Raw genomic sequence first — 15593 nt, forward strand, 5'->3', positions numbered from 1 at the left:
GGGCGCAGATGGTGTGAACCGATGCACATTGTGCCGCCTCAACGTAGCCACCTATCTCGGTGACTACATTCTGACCAGTCAATTATTGGCAGCCTAGAATTCTGCACGCCAAATGCGACGAGATGCGGCGGCTCAAAAGGACTGGAAATCCCGAAGCAGGGCCTCACATACATGTACGGCGTTTCGCATTTTCCTTAAGTCGAGAGCTGGCGAGTTGAGTCCTGTCAGTTGTCAGTCCTCCTATTGTTAACAAGTTGTAGCCATCGAGCTTTCACCGAAACCTGCCAAACGACCTAGACCTACGTGTATCGGCGGTGTTGGACGACCGAGTCCTTTGATACAACAGCTGTTCCTACCATGTCGGAACCGTCCATCGAAGACTACGGAATCAGTTGGATATGTGCCCTGCAAGAGGAATACGAAGCCGCATGCCGGATGCTCGATGATGAATTCGACTGCCATGATATGGACGAAGTTAACGACAACAACACGTACGCCTTTGGCCGTATTAATGGGCACAATGTGGTCATTGGATGCCTGCCAGATGGTCGATACGGGACCACCTCGGCTGCCTGCGTCGCTAGAGACATGGTCCGCTCGTTCCCAAACTTGAAGTTTGCCTTGATGGTGGGCATTGGCGGAGGCGCGCCGATAGGGGAAAGAGATATTCGACTCGGCGACGTCGTGGTTAGCGTACCAGAGGGAGTTCTCGGTGGCGTGGTGCAATACGATTTCGGGAAACGCTTGTCAAACGGCCAGTTCCAGCGGACAGGCCAGCTGAACGCTCCTCCCGAGGCGCTTCTAGGAGCTCTGCCCGAGATCAGACGGCGCCACAACGACCCCAAGAAGCCGGACACCATCGCCGAAAACTTGAAGCTCATGGAGGATATGCCCGACTACCGACGGCCAGCCAAAGATCAGCTGTTTCGCACCGACTATGGCCACAAGGACGGAAAGAACTGTGACGCCTGCAAGGCTGACGGCTTGGAGAAGCGTCCGCCGCGTTCTACCCACCGTGAAGTATCTGTCCACTATGGCATCATTGCATCTGCCAACTCGGTTATGAAAGACGCCGTCGAGAGAGACCGAATTGCCAAAGATCCAGAGCTGAAAGTGCTGTGCTTCGAGATGGAAGCCGGGGGCTTGATGAACAACTTCCCGTGTCTGGTAATTCGAGGCATCTGCGATTATTCCGACTCCCACAAGAACGACGAGTGGCACAACTACGCAGCGCTCACAGCTGCAGCGTATGCGAGAGAGCTTCTCCATGTGCTCAAACCTAAAAGGGTGTCTGCGTTGCCGTCATGGGCTGGCAAGATAGAAAGCTGTGAGTTGAAGTTATATGAAATGGGGCTACATTGGATGTCTCTGGCTGGCTAACTAATCATTCTACATATGTAGTGCTGTCAAACGTTCAAACTGGACTCTCGGACATAGGAAGGAGGACAGACGACATTCTACGTCATCGTCATAATGAGGAAGAGCAGAAGATTTTGGATTGGCTCACGCCAATTGACTACGGTCTGCAACAGAGTGACTACTTCAAGCTACAGCAGCCGGGAACTGGCCAGTGGCTTCTAGATTCGAACGAGTACCAGACTTGGCTAGTCACACGCAAGCAGACGCTCTTCTGCCCAGGCATCCCGGGAGCCGGGAAGACGATACTCACATCCATTGTGGTTGACGATCTCTGCAAAAGATTCCAAGGCGACCCAACAATATGTCTCGCATATATATACTGCAATTTCAGGCGAAAAGAGGAGCAAAAGGTTGACGACCTGCTGGCAAGTCTCCTCAAACAGCTAAGCCAGAAGAGGGCTTCTCTGCCGAACGAAGTGAAAACCCTCCATGACAAGCACAAGTCTACCCGCACTCGGCCGTCGGTAGAGGAAATCTTGAAAACACTAAACCATGTCGTTACTGATTACTCTCGAGTTTTCATCATCATTGATGCGCTTGACGAGTGCGAAGCTTTCGATGGCTGTCGAGCGAGACTTTTGACAGAGATCTTCAACCTCCAGGCTGGGTCGGATGCCAACGTCTTTGCAACTTCAAGGTTTATTCCGGAGGTCAATGAAAAGTTCAAAGGGAGTAGTATTTCACTAGAAATCCGCGCTAGCGACGAAGACGTGGGCGCATATCTCCATAGCCATATGTCCCGACTTCCAGCCTTCGTTGGCCGCAGCCCCGAACTCCAGGAGGAGGTCAGGAGCGGGATCATCCAGTCAGTCCAAGGAATGTATGTAGCCGCTTTTTCCAAAGACGATGTACGGCGTTAATATATCCTCAGGTTCCTCCTTGCAAAGCTGCACCTTGATTCCTTGATTGGAAAGAGATCCCCCCTGGCCGTGCGAGAGGCTCTTGCAAAACTGCCGACCGGGTCGGACGCATACGACCGTGCATATCAGGACGCGATGGAACGCATTGAAGGTCAGGCAAAAGACCAAGAGGGCCTCGCCAAGCAGACCTTGTCATGGATCACATGCGCAAATCGACCTCTCACCACGTTAGAGCTTCAGCATGCTCTCGCTGTAGAATTAGGCAGGCGAGAGCTCAGGCGAGACAATATATCGGATGCTGAAGATATTATTTCGGCATGCGCTGGGCTGGTCACGGTCGACGATCAAAGCAGCGTCATACGGTTAGTCCACTATACAACACAGGAATATTTTGAACGAACCCAAGGTGATTGGTTTCGGGAACCAGAGTCTGATATCACGGCAGCCTGCCTTACCTACCTTCTATTCGACGCCTTTGAGGATGGCATCTGTCACACGAACTCCGAATTTGACAAAAGACTGCAGCTAAATCCGCTTTATGAATATGCGGCACGCAGCTGGGGTCACCATGCTCGGAAGTCTTCGAAATTATGTCACTTGTTTGAAGAATTCGCGGGGTCCCAAGCCAAGGTGGAGGCGGCGAGCCAAGCGCTCATGGTCGTCAAGGACTACCCCGAAGGATCATACAATAGCGAGGTGTTTCCAAAGCAGATTACGGTCCTCCATTTAGCAGCATTCTTTGGAGCTAAAGAAGCAGCAAACTTCCTTATTCAACATTACGAATCTTTTGATTTGCGCGATAGTGAGGGCCGGACACCGCTGAGCTGGGCCGCTGAAAAAGGGCACGAGGCCGTCGTCAAGCTATTGCTTGCCACAGGCCAGGTCGACGCCAACCTAGAGGATACTTTTTATCACAGAACACCGCTAACATGGGCCGCTGAAAAGGGGCACGATGCCGTCGTCCAGCTACTACTTTCCACAGGCCAGGTCGAAGCCAACTTGTGGGATACGTTTCTTGGCATAACGCCACTATGCTACGCTGCTCAGCACGGGCACGAGGCTGTCGTCCGGGTGTTGCTCGCCTCAGGACAGGTAGACGCTGATATGAAGGATAATGCCTATGGCCAAACACCGCTGAGCCATGCCGCCCAAAACGGGCACGTAGCTGTTGTCAAGTTATTACTCGCCACAGGCCAGGTCGAAATCAACTCGAGGGATAAAAAGGGCCGAACTCCGCTAAGCCAGGCCGCTGGGACAGGGCACGAGGCCGTCGTCCAGCTATTGATCGCCACAGGCCAGGCTGATATCGACTCCAAGGATAGTTATGGTGAAACACCGCTGAGCTGGGCCGCTGGGGACGGGAGCGAGAGCGTCGTCCGGGTATTGCTCGCCACGGGTCAGGCCGAGGCCGATTCCAAAGATAGATTTAACAAGACACCGCTAAGCAACGCTGCTCAGCACGGGAGCGAAGCTGTCGTCCGGCTATTGCTCTCCACAGGCCAGGTTGAAGCCGACGCGAAGGATTCAATCGGCCGGACACCACTGATACACGCCGCCACGGGCGGGTCTGTGGCCGTCGTCCGACTATTACTTGGTATAAGCCATGTTAAGGCTAACTCGAAGGATAAAAAGGGCCGGACACCAATGAGCCATGCCGCTGGGAAAGGGCGCGAGGCCGTCGTCCGGGTATTACTCGCCACAGCTCAGGTCGAGGCCGACTCGAAGGATAACGAAGGCCAAACACCCCTGAGCTGGGCCGCTTGGAACGGGCACAAGACCGTCGTCCGGGTATTACTCGCCTCAGGCCAGGTCCAGGCCAACTCGAAGGATATACGGGGCCGGACACCGCGAGGATACGCCGCCCTGAAAAGCTACAAGGACATTGTTTGGCTGCTATATAATTTTGAAAAAACTAATACGCTTATCGATTTTCCTTAGTTTGCTGATCGTCGCTTGCCAGAGCAGCTCAGGGGGCCCGAACGTCAATGGTTTCCACATTTGTACTTTGTAGTACCTATCTATCTTGCGTTGTTTGTTTCCTAACCCAATCGCATAGCAAAGTTCCACAACAGACCATAATATATATATGTCTTCTTAATTGCGTTCATTTTAGTTTGTGTACGGTGGTGGGTATAAGCCATTTCACTTTGTTGGCCCCTAGATCTAACCGTGGAAGTCGCTCCTAGAGTAGACGAAAGAAGACGAAGCGTCAGTAAAAACGCTATAAAGGACTGCATAGACGAGCACTAGTAAATAAATAAGAAGCCCAGAAGAAAGCGAAAGGAGTTAAGCATGTATTGTTTCGTCTGCTTCAATGAGGCTTTCCTCAAGGAGCAATTAGATTTATCACAAAAATGAAATAGCTCATACCCATCCATCACCGCGTACACATTAAAAGGTTAACACGGGCATTTGCCGCGGAACAGCAAAAAAGTCAAACAATTGAACAAAATAAAAGTAAGTATTTTGCTTCAGCGCCAACCAGACCCCTTCCCCTATCAATCCAATGCAGGAGACGTGCGAGGGTCGGTATGAGTGTGTATATATTATATTTATGTGTGAAGAAAGCTTTCCAATTAAAAGAAAGAAAAAAGAATCCATCCAATCCACAAACCGACGATGATGATGATTCTAGCAAACCCCGAACCTTTCTTCGGCTTTCCCCATAATGCAGAGACCACACGGAGCCCAGGATGATAAAAAAGGTAGTCAAAAAAGAACACAAGGAAGAAAAGGTATACAAGTACATCCGTCAAGTTTGCCAATCCAAGGTGCAATACAACCCAATGCTTCCTCCCCTCGTTATCCCCTCCCAAAAAGATCATTCAAGCAGTAAGGAGAGATACTGTTACAGAGCATGCTCCTGGAAAATTTTCCCGCCTCCATTCTGTAGACCGATTGAGTCTAAAGAAGAGGGAATGAAAACAAAAAGCCAAAAGCGGAAGCATTAGTTACTACGTTCGGGTCTTTTCTCGGGCACGCCACGTGCTCTCAATAGTACAAGGGCCCTTTCGTCAGTTTCATCAAATCATCCGGCATGGCGCATTGGTTATGTCTTGCGTGTGTGCTGGTGTCACCTCGGGCTGAGCGAGCTCCCCAGGTTCGTGGTACTGCGACTGCTGAGGCCCTGGCTCTTGCGCAGGGCGCGGAGTTCGTCTTCGATCTTGCGGCGTCTGGCTTGCTCCTCCTGGACATAGTTTAGTTAGGTTAGCTTTATGTCTCGTATGTGCGGATAGCACAGAAAGGGGTTTAGGTGTAAAACCAACCCTGAGCTCTTCCTGGAATTTCTTCCTTTCCTCTTTCATCGTCGCCCTGAACTGCTCACTGAGCATGGAGGCTCCGGCTCTGGAAGAGCCGGCACCGCCGGCACTACCACCCGCGGAACTAGTGGGAGCCTTAAGACGCTCAGCATCAAGCTGCTCCTGGAGCCTGGAGACTTCGGCGTCGAGCTTGTCGCGCAGCGTCTTGATCTCCGACTCGAGCGACGCCTTTGAGCTGAGGGCGTCGTCCAGCTTGGACTCGAGGTCGAGTTTCTCCTTCTCGGCGGCAATGGACTCCTTGGTGATGTCTTCGAGGTCTTTGAGCGTGTTCTCGAGCTCGGAGCGGAGGTTCTGCACCTGCGTGTTGAGCTCTGATGTCTCGGACGTCTTGGAGAGTGCCGCCACCTCGGCTGCGCGCTGTTTGCGGGACCCATAGGCGCCATCAAGCTCGGCTTTAGCAAAGGCCACCTCCGTCTTAAGTTCAATGACCATCATGTTTAGCCGGTCGAGCTCTTCGTCCTTGTCCTTGACCGCCTTAGCGAGCTTGCCTGCCTCTGCTTGGGTTGCCGTCTGCGATTCGCTAGCCTGGCTGAGCTGCGCCTTGACGCTGGCCAGATTCGTCTCGGCGTCGGCGAGCTTGGCCTGCACATTCTGGTTGCTCGACTCGAGGGCCGCAATTTTAGTGTTGCGATCCTTGAGCTGGTCCTGGATGGTCTTGGACGACGAGAATGATGCTGATTCGTTTGCCGCATTTGTCTTTTGGAGCGTCTCCATGTTGCGGAGTGTCAGTCCAAGCCTATCCATTGCGTCTTGCGCAGTTCTCTCGCTCTCGTCGAGCATTGCTCGGGTCGTTTCTAGCTCGTCTTCCATAGCCCTCATGTCCTCATCTTTTTCGGATCCGCTCTTATTATTCAGCTCTCGCTGTTGTTTGATCTGCCTCTTGAGCACAGATTTCTGTTCTCTCAGACTTGTCGCTTGCGCATAAAGCCATTGGACTTTGGTCGAGAATGCCTGCAGGGAATACTTCTCGTTCATGTCTCCAATCTCGTCGCCCGACACATCGTCGTCGTCGTCATCCACCACACCCTTTTCTGACCGCAGCTTCTTGCGCTCTATCCTTTGCTGCTGAATTTCGGAGTAGCCGGTCTGGATAATATCCCACAGGCCCATAAGGACTGCGTCCACCTGTGCGATGTTCTTCTTGCCGGAAGATGCAAGTTCTGTCTGGAATACGCTAAGAGCATTTTCAATGTAGTTGAGCTGTCCAACTAGGGTTGCCTCTGACTCAGCTGGCGGTTGGGTAATCTTGGCCTTCTGAAGCACGTCCTGGGTCTGTCGGGAAAGGGCTTTGATCCGTGACTCGGCCTTTGCGAGGGATGCTGTTGCTGCGGCTGCGGCGGCGCTGACCTCCTCAGACTCCCTCGATGTCTTTGTCGCATGTAACCTCTGCTCCTCCATGGCAGTGGCGATTCCTCTTTCTAAATACTCTAGCTGGCTTTTGAGCGTCGAGCCCGAGCCCACTGCCACTTCAGGGTAACCAAAGTCATTGTTCTTCGCTGGACTAAACGTGACGACCACTTCCCTTAACTTGTTGTTCATGGCCTCCAATTTCTGCTCGGCGTTAGATATCGAACTCCTCTGATCCCCAGTTTGTGCTCGCAGTTCGTCGGCTTCTGATTTAAGTTGCTGCTGGGCTTCTTTGAGGCGTGTGTTTTCGTCCTTGAGCTTCTTTTCCAGAGCCCCAGACTGAATTTTCTCAGTAGTAGATTCCTCCTCAGCCTTTTTGAGCTTCCAATTCTCCTCCTTCAGTTGCCGCTCCACAGCCTGAAGTCGCGAGATCTCGTCTTTTGCGCGGTCCATCTCCTCCCTGAGCTGATTCTGCTGTTCTCGTACAGGCGACTTAGTGGGTATTTCGATCGTATTTTTGCGCGGGCGACCAGGTTGCCCATCCATCTGGTCTAGTGGAAGGTAGAGACTCCTATCGTCAAAGTCGGCATCTTCGCTAGTAGCTTCCAGGCTGTTGCGAGCGTTGGAGTATGTGTACAGGCTCTCCGGGCTGCCGGGGATTCCATTCATCATCGGCTGTCCAGCGGCCGGCTGGCCAAATTTCCTCGCGGCGGCTCGGTGCGTCATCTGTAGGATTCCCGCCGTGTGCTGAAGCAGACGCCTCTGGGGTTCGACCAAGCGCTTTTCTAGCGTGAACAGCTCGGTGGCAAGTTCCTCGCAGCGGCGCTCACTTGCTTGCTTTTCCATCTCGGCTTCCTTGACAGAGTCGCTCATGCGATTGCCGAGAAGACTTCGCCTTTTACCCTCGGACTTGGCCGGCGAGTAGAGGCGGGCCATGGAGATGGCGGCGTCGCGATATTTAGACTGTATGGCCAAGTTTGTCCGGGCCTGCTCGACGCGCATCGTAAGCGATTGGATCTGCTTCTTGAGACCGTCCACTTCCTCCTGCGACAAGATCTCGAACTTCTTGCTGTCTAAAAGGGCTGTCTCGGTCAGTAGGTGGACCTGTATCGGATCCTTGAGATCGACGAGAGCGGAGCTTTGTGGCCGTTCAGGGTTCAACTAGAGAGTCGCAAGGGTTAGCTAAGGGGTCCCTAACCAGGGAGCGCATGGCACAAGGCCTGGATGTCCTATCTCGTACCGGATTGTAGCGCGGCTTTTCTTGGTCGAATCCGATGAGGATATCTTTTCTGTAGCCCTCGACGAGCGCCTTCGCGCTGGGCCCAGTTGAAGGGGGCGGCTGGACGGCCGGGGGAGGTAGCCTCGACCCTTGGGTGAAGCCATCTCCCCCTCTTCGGGTGTTGGCCCCGTTCATTATGTGAGGGGTCGGAATAGAACGATGGTGTTGCTAATAATCGTCCAAGACATTATACCAAGAAGGAGCGAAAATCCAAGATGTGGCCTCACACAATCTCCCTCTTGCTCTCCCAGTCACTATGGGCAGACCGGAACACCGTCTCCCAATTATCGAATTTCGTGCGCAGTCGTGAGCCTATCGGGACATGCAACCTAGCTGGGGTCGGGGTAGACTTTGCGCGCGTGTCCCACAATCGCGGGAAAGGAGGCAAACGGGGAGGCCTATCGGTTGCTGGGTTCGAATTCGGCGAATCGATCGTCGTCGGCAGCCCTCCAAAAAACAGGAGAGGAAGAAACCAGTCGAGGAATGACGGATCCAGGGGGCGAGCGGATGCAGGGAGCAAATCCAAAAAGGCGGTAGTATAGAGACGGCGCGAGTTGGTGCCGTTTGATTAGGACGTCAAGGTTTGGGTTATGGACGGGGACTCGGGACGGTTGAAGGAAAGAAACCCTTCCAGTGCAGAGCAGCCTGCGCGCTTTGGCAGCTGGCGGCTGGCGGGCTGCTACGTTGGGCAGGCAAGGCAGGGCAGGAGCCGTGCCAAGGCCAGAGGCCCCAGGGTTGGCCGCTGCATGACGGCTTCGTTCTTCAGCGCAATCAAGCTGGATACCAGCCCCCAAAAACAGGGGGCGGTGCTTTGGCGAAATCGGTTCCGCACTACATTGGCGTCCCCTCCCGCACATCCTTGAGCGTTGGAGCACCCACGCTTCCATCTTCCCCCTTTGGGTAGGCGGTTGCCCGGTTTAAGGCCAAGCCGATCTGGGGGCGCTGCGCTGCCCCGTGCTGCACGCCTTGGGGAGCAGCAGCGGGTCGCCACGCTGGGTTTTAGTGGCAGCCTCGTCCCCCTGTTCGCCCTTGGCGACTAACGATGCGGGCGGCGCGTATTTTTGGAGTGAAGCACACTCAACCTAATAAGACGACGATGCCTGAGCTGTTGCCAGCTCTGTTCAGCCGTCCGACATGCCGCATGATACGAGATAATGAGCTGAGTTTGAAAGCAACGTGGGATGCAACTGTACTACCGTAGTCTGCTACGCCGAATACCTGCCCTAAGTATTTAGTAGCATGCAAAGAGACACTGGGTAACTTCAATTCGTAGACATCCTAGTCTAGGAAGCGCACCGTCATCGTGCCCGGACTTGATGGCGGACCTCGAGTCAGCGGGCCGGCGTCTCATGAAGTTTGACTGTTAAACTCTCGGCGTGTTTCGTGTCTATACTAAACATCGTGTTTTGTGATTGAACGACCTCGGATTGAATTTACGATTTCCTAGCCGGGCTGTGCACGCGACACATGTCCGAATATTCCGTACTGTATGTACGTATTCATGCTCGCCATTCAATACGGGCTTGGTCCTTGTTCGTATCTATCTACTAAAGGTGGCTCTGCTTTCCTCTCCATGTTCCTTCTCCTTCTTCTCACTCCCTTTCGGACTTTGGGCTGAAATTCAATAAAACCGAATAGGATGAGTACACGTGTAGGAACAAAGCGTGTGTGGATACTCGAGTCCAGAGCGCTTCAAAGGCGGCCGCTATACAGGAAACACGTGCTGCCGAATAAAACGCAAACAAGGTAATTTGTACCATAAAAATGCAAACCAGTTTGCCTCCTGCCATCCAATGGAGGCTCACATCTAGAACGCCCCCCGGACCTCGTCCATGAGCTGCTGCCCCATGGTCCTTCTCCTATTGTCACTATCGGCAGGCTGCTGGAGTCCGGAGGCTGCGCCCGTAGACGAGCCCGAGCCCGACCCTTCTCCCTCGAGCCTGCGCCGCATCTCTTCAAAGCCCCTGTTCCTCTTCTGGCTCCGGAGCCCCACCACCCACCCGGGGACTCGCCACCGTGTCAACCTCGCTGGTATGAGCTCGTTACGCCACGAATATCCCACGACCCAGCCAACCGCTGCGCCCAGGAGAGATCCGGGCAGCTGGAAGAGTGCCAACTGCAGCGCAATGAGATAGCGCGTAGACTTGTCCGAAAAGGTCAGCCCCATCGAGTCGTCGTTGCCGGGCGCCGCCGTGGACAGCGCGATCCTGTACTTGTAGACGTGGGGGATCATGGCGTGGTACTGGGCCAGTATGGCGAAGATGATGGGCGTCGGGCCGGCCGGTAGGTATTCGAACCTCCCCAGGGACAACGGTCGGAGAACTGCTGTCAGAAGGAACGGCGGGATGATCGCCGTGAATAGGGCTGTCACTGCGATGAATGACTAGATCGAGGTTAGAGAGCGCAAGCCAGCCAACCCAGACCAGGCCGAATGCCACAGGATAATGCTCGTGGGAGGAGAGAACATCAACTCACGGCGTATTTCCTCGAGCCCCACAGCTGTTCGATAGCCCTCATGTTATATAGAGACATGGCGGCAAAGAGTACCTCAGACGAGTTGGTGTAGCACAGCTGGTATATCAGGAAGCGCCACACTTGGTGGTATCGCAGGATGTGGGTGCCGACGGATATGTAAAAGTAGTGTTTGACGTCAAACAGACTGGCCGCAACAGAGGATGCGACCAACCCCAGCACCAAGGTGCGCGTCACCGGCGTGCTTGCGAAAGACATCGTTGAGGCGAGAGGGTTCGTCCTGGCGTGCTCTCCAGCTGCTGCTACCTTGACATCTTCCTCCCCTTTTCCTTGTCGCTGTTCGTCGGGCCGCCCTATACTTGCCTGCCCGGTCGTCTGGCCTGGGCCCTGCAAAACGCAGCAGTAGTGGGAACAGCAATGAGGAGTTCGAAATATTGCTGGACTGTGGCGTTATTGCTGCTTGGTGATGATGACTTGAAGGCCGCGTTGTTCGAAACCCACGCTGAAGATCCAGAGCTACTTAGCTATCATGCAGTGGGGGCTTGAGCTTGGCGCAGATCTGCTGCCGATGACATGTGTTATCAAATTGCTTGGGGAGAATAAAAGCGGGGCGCTGCACGCCTTGACTCCACCAATTACATGCACAACTCGAGAGCTTCCTTTGCGGGAAATACCCTAGACTATCTGTACCTCAGTACGGAGAAACACCGTCTTACTTTCCAACATTACTCGCCCGAACGGGGGTGGTTAGAGGAGTCAGCTCTCAGGTCCCCGTTTCAGCCTCCCCGCGGTCTTCCACGGCGATATAGGGGTACTCTTCTTCAGTTTTCATGTTATGTGGTTGTACATGTACATGTACATCCAAATAAAAACTCACAAGGCTATTTCAGGTTCCTTGCATAACAACAGCCGCCCCAAACAATACACTGAGCAACACCGTCAGCCTACATCGCAAGTATCTGTAACCACTGCACACCAAACACTCCAAGAGCAACGCAAACAGCCAGTGCAAAGGGATAGGAACAGACAATAATATATGGGCTAGTAGGACAACCCAATAACAAGATAAACAATATATAAATGCAGCAGCTACAGCAGCGAGCAAGCGCTCCGGGTAGTAGTAAAAGTACATCTAGTTTATGAGAGAGAGATGAGAAGGCGGCGGGCAAGGTAGTCGATGGACACAGCGACTTGAGCTGTTCCGGTTGACCTATAGACACATATGAGGAAAAGTAAAAAGAAAATCCGTATTCCGTATCCAAGGCTGATTCAGAAGAAGAGAAGCAGACAAGAAAAACAAAACTAAATAGGGTATCAGGTGGCAGTGTGACAGGTAGCACGACACCCCTTGCTTTCCGTTTCTCTTGCGTCCCTTCCTTTACTGTCTCCCCGCTCCATGCAATGCCATGCAATGAACGAGCCTGCACAAAACGTGATCCTTCAGATGATATACATGTCGTCCGCCCACGAAAACAAAAGAAATGCCACGCCATGAATAGAAAGTAGATATTAGTCCCATCGTAATTAAGAAACAGTATGTCCCTCGTCGTCGCACTACGGGGCAACCAGACTCGTGAGAGAGCTCGATTGCTTAGCCGCTGCACATAACGCAGGACTCGGGGTTCTCAATGCTGCCTGTAAGGGTATACAGTTAGCACCGCCGGGGGATCAGGGCGAACAGGATCACTTACAAGCAAGAACCGCCTCGGAGTAAATATCAAGCTCCCGGACTTTGCTCTCGTCCTCTTTGTCCTCTGTCTGGCCATCTTTCTTCGCGCCGAGCGCCGGCGAGCCAATCTCCTCGAGCTTAATCTTCTCAGCAGGCTCAGTTGGCAGCGTCTTGGGGCTGTCGCCCTCTTCGACGTCCGCCTTGAAAACGGGCGGCTTCGCTGGCGAAGGCAGAGGACGAGACTTGATCTCGCCATTGGTAGGTACCTTGATCGGCGGGGGTGTGGTGCTGGGAGTCGGGATCCCGTTGTGAGTGAGGCTGTTGGGTGTGCTCTCTTTGTAGGCGTACATGGGCCGGGGCATCGCGCTGGGCGACGACATGTAAGAACCAGGGGGAGGGCTGCGCTTCTTGAGGCCTGACGACGCCTTGTTGACAATGTTGGTGTCTCGTACCAGAAGCGCCTCCTGGTCGACGGTAAACTGAATGGGCTGCGCAGCGGCCTGGGTGCGGAGGTAGTACATGCCCGTCTTGAGACCGAGCTTCCAGCCGGCGAAGTGCATGCTGGTGATCTTGCCCATGGTTGGTTCACGCATGTGGATGTTCAGAGACTGGGACTGATCGATGAAGGCGCCACGGTCGGCAGCCATCTGTACAATAGTGCGCTGAGAGATCTCCCAGACGGTCTTGTACAAGGCCTTGACATCATTCGGGATGTTGGGAATGTTCTGAATCGAACCGCCCTCGGCAATGATGCGGTTCTTCATGTTGTCCGACCAAAGACCCATGTCGACGAGGTCCTTCAGCAGCCAAGGGTTGACGACCTGGAACTCGCCAGCAAGCACACGGCGCTGGTAGATGTTGGACGTGTAGGGCTCGAAGCACTCATTGTTGCCCAAAATCTGCGAGGTCGACGCAGTAGGCATTGGGGCAAGGAGCAAGCTGTTCCGCACGCCATGCTCCTTGATCTTGGCCTTCAGTGAATCCCAGTCCCACAGGCTGCTGGGCTTTACATTCCACATATCGTACTGGAGGATACCCTGGGACACGGGGGAGCCTTCATAGGTTGAGTATGGGCCCTCTTCCTTGGCAATATCGCACGAGGCAGTCAAGGCCGCATGATAAATCGTCTCGAAAACCTGCTTGTTGAGCTCACGGGCCTCGGGGGACTCGAAGGGCATGCGCAGTGCCAGGAAGGCATCTGCCAGACCCTGAACGCCGACGCCGATGGGGCGGTGACGCATGTTGCTGTTGTATGCCTCCTTAACTGGGTAGTGGTTGACGTCAATGATCTTGTTCAGATTGCGGACGACAACCTGAGTCACATCGTGCAGCTTCTGGAAGTCATAGGTGCTCTGATTGTAGTTGATGAACTGAGGCAGCGCCAAAGATGCCAAGTTGCAGACAGCAACCTCATCGGGAGCAGAGTACTCAATGATCTCGGTGCACAGGTTGGAGCTGCGAATTGTGCCGAGATTCTTCTGGTTGCTCTTGCGGTTGCACGCATCCTTGTAGAGCATGAAGGGATTGCCGGTCTCGGTCTGGGCCTCGAGAACGGCATACCACAGCTTCTGAGCCTTGATGGTCTTGCGACCACGGCCCTCCCTCTCGTACTTCTCGTACAGAGCCTCGAACTCGTCGCCATAGCAATCGGCAAGACCAGGGCACTCGTTGGGGCACATAAGCGTCCAGTCGCCGTTCTTCTCGACACGCTTCATGAAAAGGTCGGGGATCCACAAGGCGAGGAATAGATCGCGAGCACGGATCTCTTCCTTTCCGTGATTCTTGCGGAGGTCGAGGAACTCGAAAACATCCGCGTGCCAAGGCTCAAGGTAGATGGCAAACGCACCAGGGCGCTTGTTGCCGCCCTGGTCGACATAGCGGGCCGTGTTGTTAAAAACACGAAGCATGGGAATAATGCCGTTGGAGGTGCCGTTGGTGCCGGCAATGTATGAGCCAGTGGCGCGGATGCGGTGGATGTTGAGACCGATGCCACCCGCCATCTTGGAGATCATAGCGCAAGTCTTGAGTGTGTCGTAGATACCCTCAATGCTATCATCCTTCATATCAACCAGGAAACAGGATGACAATTGGGCCTGCGGGGTGCCGGCGTTGAAAAGAGTGGGCGAGGCATGTGTAAAGAACTTGCTCGACATGAGGTTGTATGTCTCAAGGACCTTCTCGATGTTGTCTCCCCAGATACCGACAGCGACACGCATAATCATGTGCTGGGGGCGTTCGACAATCTTGCCATTGAGCTTCAAGAGGTAGGACCGCTCCAGTGTTTTGAAGCCAAAGTACTGGTAGTTGAAGTCACGGTCGTAGACAATTGCTGAGTCGAAGTCCTCCTTGTGGCGCATGACGCAGTCGTACGTCTCCTGAGCAATCATGGGGGAGGGGGTGCGGTTCTTGGGGTTCACATAGTGGTACAGATCACTGACAACTTGCGACCATTGCTTCTTGGTCTGCTTGTGGAGGTTGGAGACAGCGATGCGAGCAGCTAGGATGGCGTAGTCGGGATGCGTGACAGTCATGTACGCGGCAGTTTCGGCGGCCTAGACGGGTGGAGCGATTAGAAACAGCAAAACCGAGCTTTACTTTTTTACAGCCTAAGCGACTTGGAAGGCCACTCACCAGATCGTCGAGCTGGGCCGTTGTGACACCACCATAAACACCCGAGATAACTTTCTGGGTGATGGCGACGGGGTCGACATGATCCATGTCGAGGCCATAACAAAGTCGCGACACACGGGCCGTGATCTTGTCGAACTGGACGCGTTCCTGGCGCCCATCTGCAGCGGAATCAGTATCAGGTCTCGCACTGCTCGCCGCCGTGCTTGTTCTCGGGGATCAGAGGTATACGTACCGCGCTTCTTGACGTACATGGCGCCTAGAATGTGTGGGGAAGATGAAGCGGGAAGGCGGTAAGGTGGGAGGGCGGGCAGACAAAGACAGGTCTCGAGGCGAGGCGAGTTGCAACAGGCCGGCAAAGGAAGACGGAGAGAGGATCCCTCAGTAGACCAATGCTGTTAGCATGCGCGTCAATGTCTGTCTGTGAGGCAGCGGGGAGAGAGTGCTGAGTGCTGTAGCCAGACAGTTCTTGGTGCAGAAGCGTGGTGTTTGTGTGTGTTGTGGAGGATGGAGGAAAGAGGATGAGCGTCGAGGGGCCTTTTCGCGTGCCACTCTTTTAAGAAGCTGCGGACCGTGTCGAGACGCGTCCCACCGTTTTT

The 15593-nt window shown here is 53.9% G+C and overlaps 7 protein-coding genes across 7 annotated transcripts; 2 read left to right on the forward strand and 5 right to left on the reverse strand.

The window, feature by feature from the left end:
• The first annotated feature begins 218 nt into the window (after window positions 1–218).
• Window positions 219–2548, forward strand: B0T26DRAFT_470367 (nucleoside phosphorylase domain-containing protein). Its single transcript, XM_060435212.1, has 2 exons — window positions 219–1327; window positions 1402–2548. The coding sequence occupies exons 1-2, from the start codon at window positions 358–360 to the stop codon at window positions 2277–2279; spliced, it is 1848 nt and encodes a 615-aa protein (XP_060291837.1). The 5' UTR covers window positions 219–357; the 3' UTR covers window positions 2280–2548.
• Window positions 2549–2933: 385 nt separating this feature from the next.
• B0T26DRAFT_655690 (ankyrin repeat-containing domain protein) lies at window positions 2934–3566 on the forward strand (the record flags this gene model as incomplete). Its single annotated transcript, XM_060438644.1, has 1 exon — window positions 2934–3566. A coding segment is annotated over one exon (633 nt), but the record flags the coding sequence as incomplete, so codon positions are not given.
• A 1055-nt stretch (window positions 3567–4621) lies between these two features.
• Window positions 4622–5190, reverse strand: B0T26DRAFT_470415 (uncharacterized protein). The gene has a single exon (XM_060435214.1). It carries the CDS (start codon window positions 5026–5028, stop codon window positions 4714–4716), a length of 315 nt encoding a protein of 104 aa, XP_060291839.1. The 5' UTR covers window positions 5029–5190; the 3' UTR covers window positions 4622–4713.
• On the reverse strand, window positions 5191–8491 carry B0T26DRAFT_470414 (Up-regulated during septation-domain-containing protein). The gene is made up of 3 exons (XM_060435213.1): window positions 8187–8491; window positions 5546–8107; window positions 5191–5466 (listed from the first exon to the last, which is right to left on the reverse strand). Exons 1-3 carry the CDS (start codon window positions 8358–8360, stop codon window positions 5353–5355), a joined length of 2850 nt encoding a protein of 949 aa, XP_060291840.1. The 5' UTR covers window positions 8361–8491; the 3' UTR covers window positions 5191–5352.
• Window positions 8492–9635: 1144 nt separating this feature from the next.
• B0T26DRAFT_727897 (uncharacterized protein) lies at window positions 9636–11256 on the reverse strand. The gene is made up of 2 exons (XM_060442876.1): window positions 10701–11256; window positions 9636–10608 (listed from the first exon to the last, which is right to left on the reverse strand). Exons 1-2 carry the CDS (start codon window positions 10953–10955, stop codon window positions 10033–10035), a joined length of 831 nt encoding a protein of 276 aa, XP_060291841.1. The 5' UTR covers window positions 10956–11256; the 3' UTR covers window positions 9636–10032.
• Window positions 11251–12285, reverse strand: B0T26DRAFT_470437 (uncharacterized protein). Its single transcript, XM_060435215.1, has one exon. The coding sequence runs from the start codon at window positions 12188–12190 to the stop codon at window positions 11642–11644; it is 549 nt and encodes a 182-aa protein (XP_060291842.1). The 5' UTR covers window positions 12191–12285; the 3' UTR covers window positions 11251–11641.
• A 3-nt stretch (window positions 12286–12288) lies between these two features.
• Window positions 12289–15248, reverse strand: B0T26DRAFT_680389 (ribonucleotide reductase; the record flags this gene model as incomplete). Its single annotated transcript, XM_060440485.1, has 4 exons — window positions 12289–12332; window positions 12389–14918; window positions 14998–15155; window positions 15230–15248. The coding sequence occupies 4 exons, from the start codon at window positions 15246–15248 to the stop codon at window positions 12289–12291; spliced, it is 2751 nt and encodes a 916-aa protein (XP_060291843.1).
• Window positions 15249–15593: the final 345 nt, after the last annotated feature.

Source organism: Lasiosphaeria miniovina, assembly GCF_030549165.1.
Source record: "Lasiosphaeria miniovina strain SMH2392-1A chromosome Unknown B0T26scaffold_7, whole genome shotgun sequence".
NCBI classification, from domain to species: Eukaryota; Fungi; Ascomycota; class Sordariomycetes; order Sordariales; family Lasiosphaeriaceae; genus Lasiosphaeria; species Lasiosphaeria miniovina.

Coding starts and splice junctions, on each gene's coding strand:
- B0T26DRAFT_470367 (XM_060435212.1), top strand. CDS start 358: ATGTCGGAACCGTCCATCGAAGACTACGGAATCAGTTGGATATGTGCC. Junction 1,328..1,401: donor GGCTGGCAAGATAGAAAGCT/GTGAGTTGAAGT, acceptor CTACATATGTAG/TGCTGTCAAACGTTCAAACT.
- B0T26DRAFT_470415 (XM_060435214.1), bottom strand. CDS start 5,028: ATGTACTTGTATACCTTTTCTTCCTTGTGTTCTTTTTTGACTACCTTT.
- B0T26DRAFT_470414 (XM_060435213.1), bottom strand. CDS start 8,360: ATGAACGGGGCCAACACCCGAAGAGGGGGAGATGGCTTCACCCAAGGG. Junction 8,108..8,186: donor AAAAGCCGCGCTACAATCCG/GTACGAGATAGG, acceptor GCGACTCTCTAG/TTGAACCCTGAACGGCCACA. Junction 5,467..5,545: donor AATTCCAGGAAGAGCTCAGG/GTTGGTTTTACA, acceptor AACTATGTCCAG/GAGGAGCAAGCCAGACGCCG.
- B0T26DRAFT_727897 (XM_060442876.1), bottom strand. CDS start 10,955: ATGTCTTTCGCAAGCACGCCGGTGACGCGCACCTTGGTGCTGGGGTTG. Junction 10,609..10,700: donor GGGGCTCGAGGAAATACGCC/GTGAGTTGATGT, acceptor ACCTCGATCTAG/TCATTCATCGCAGTGACAGC.
- B0T26DRAFT_470437 (XM_060435215.1), bottom strand. CDS start 12,190: ATGGCGTGGCATTTCTTTTGTTTTCGTGGGCGGACGACATGTATATCA.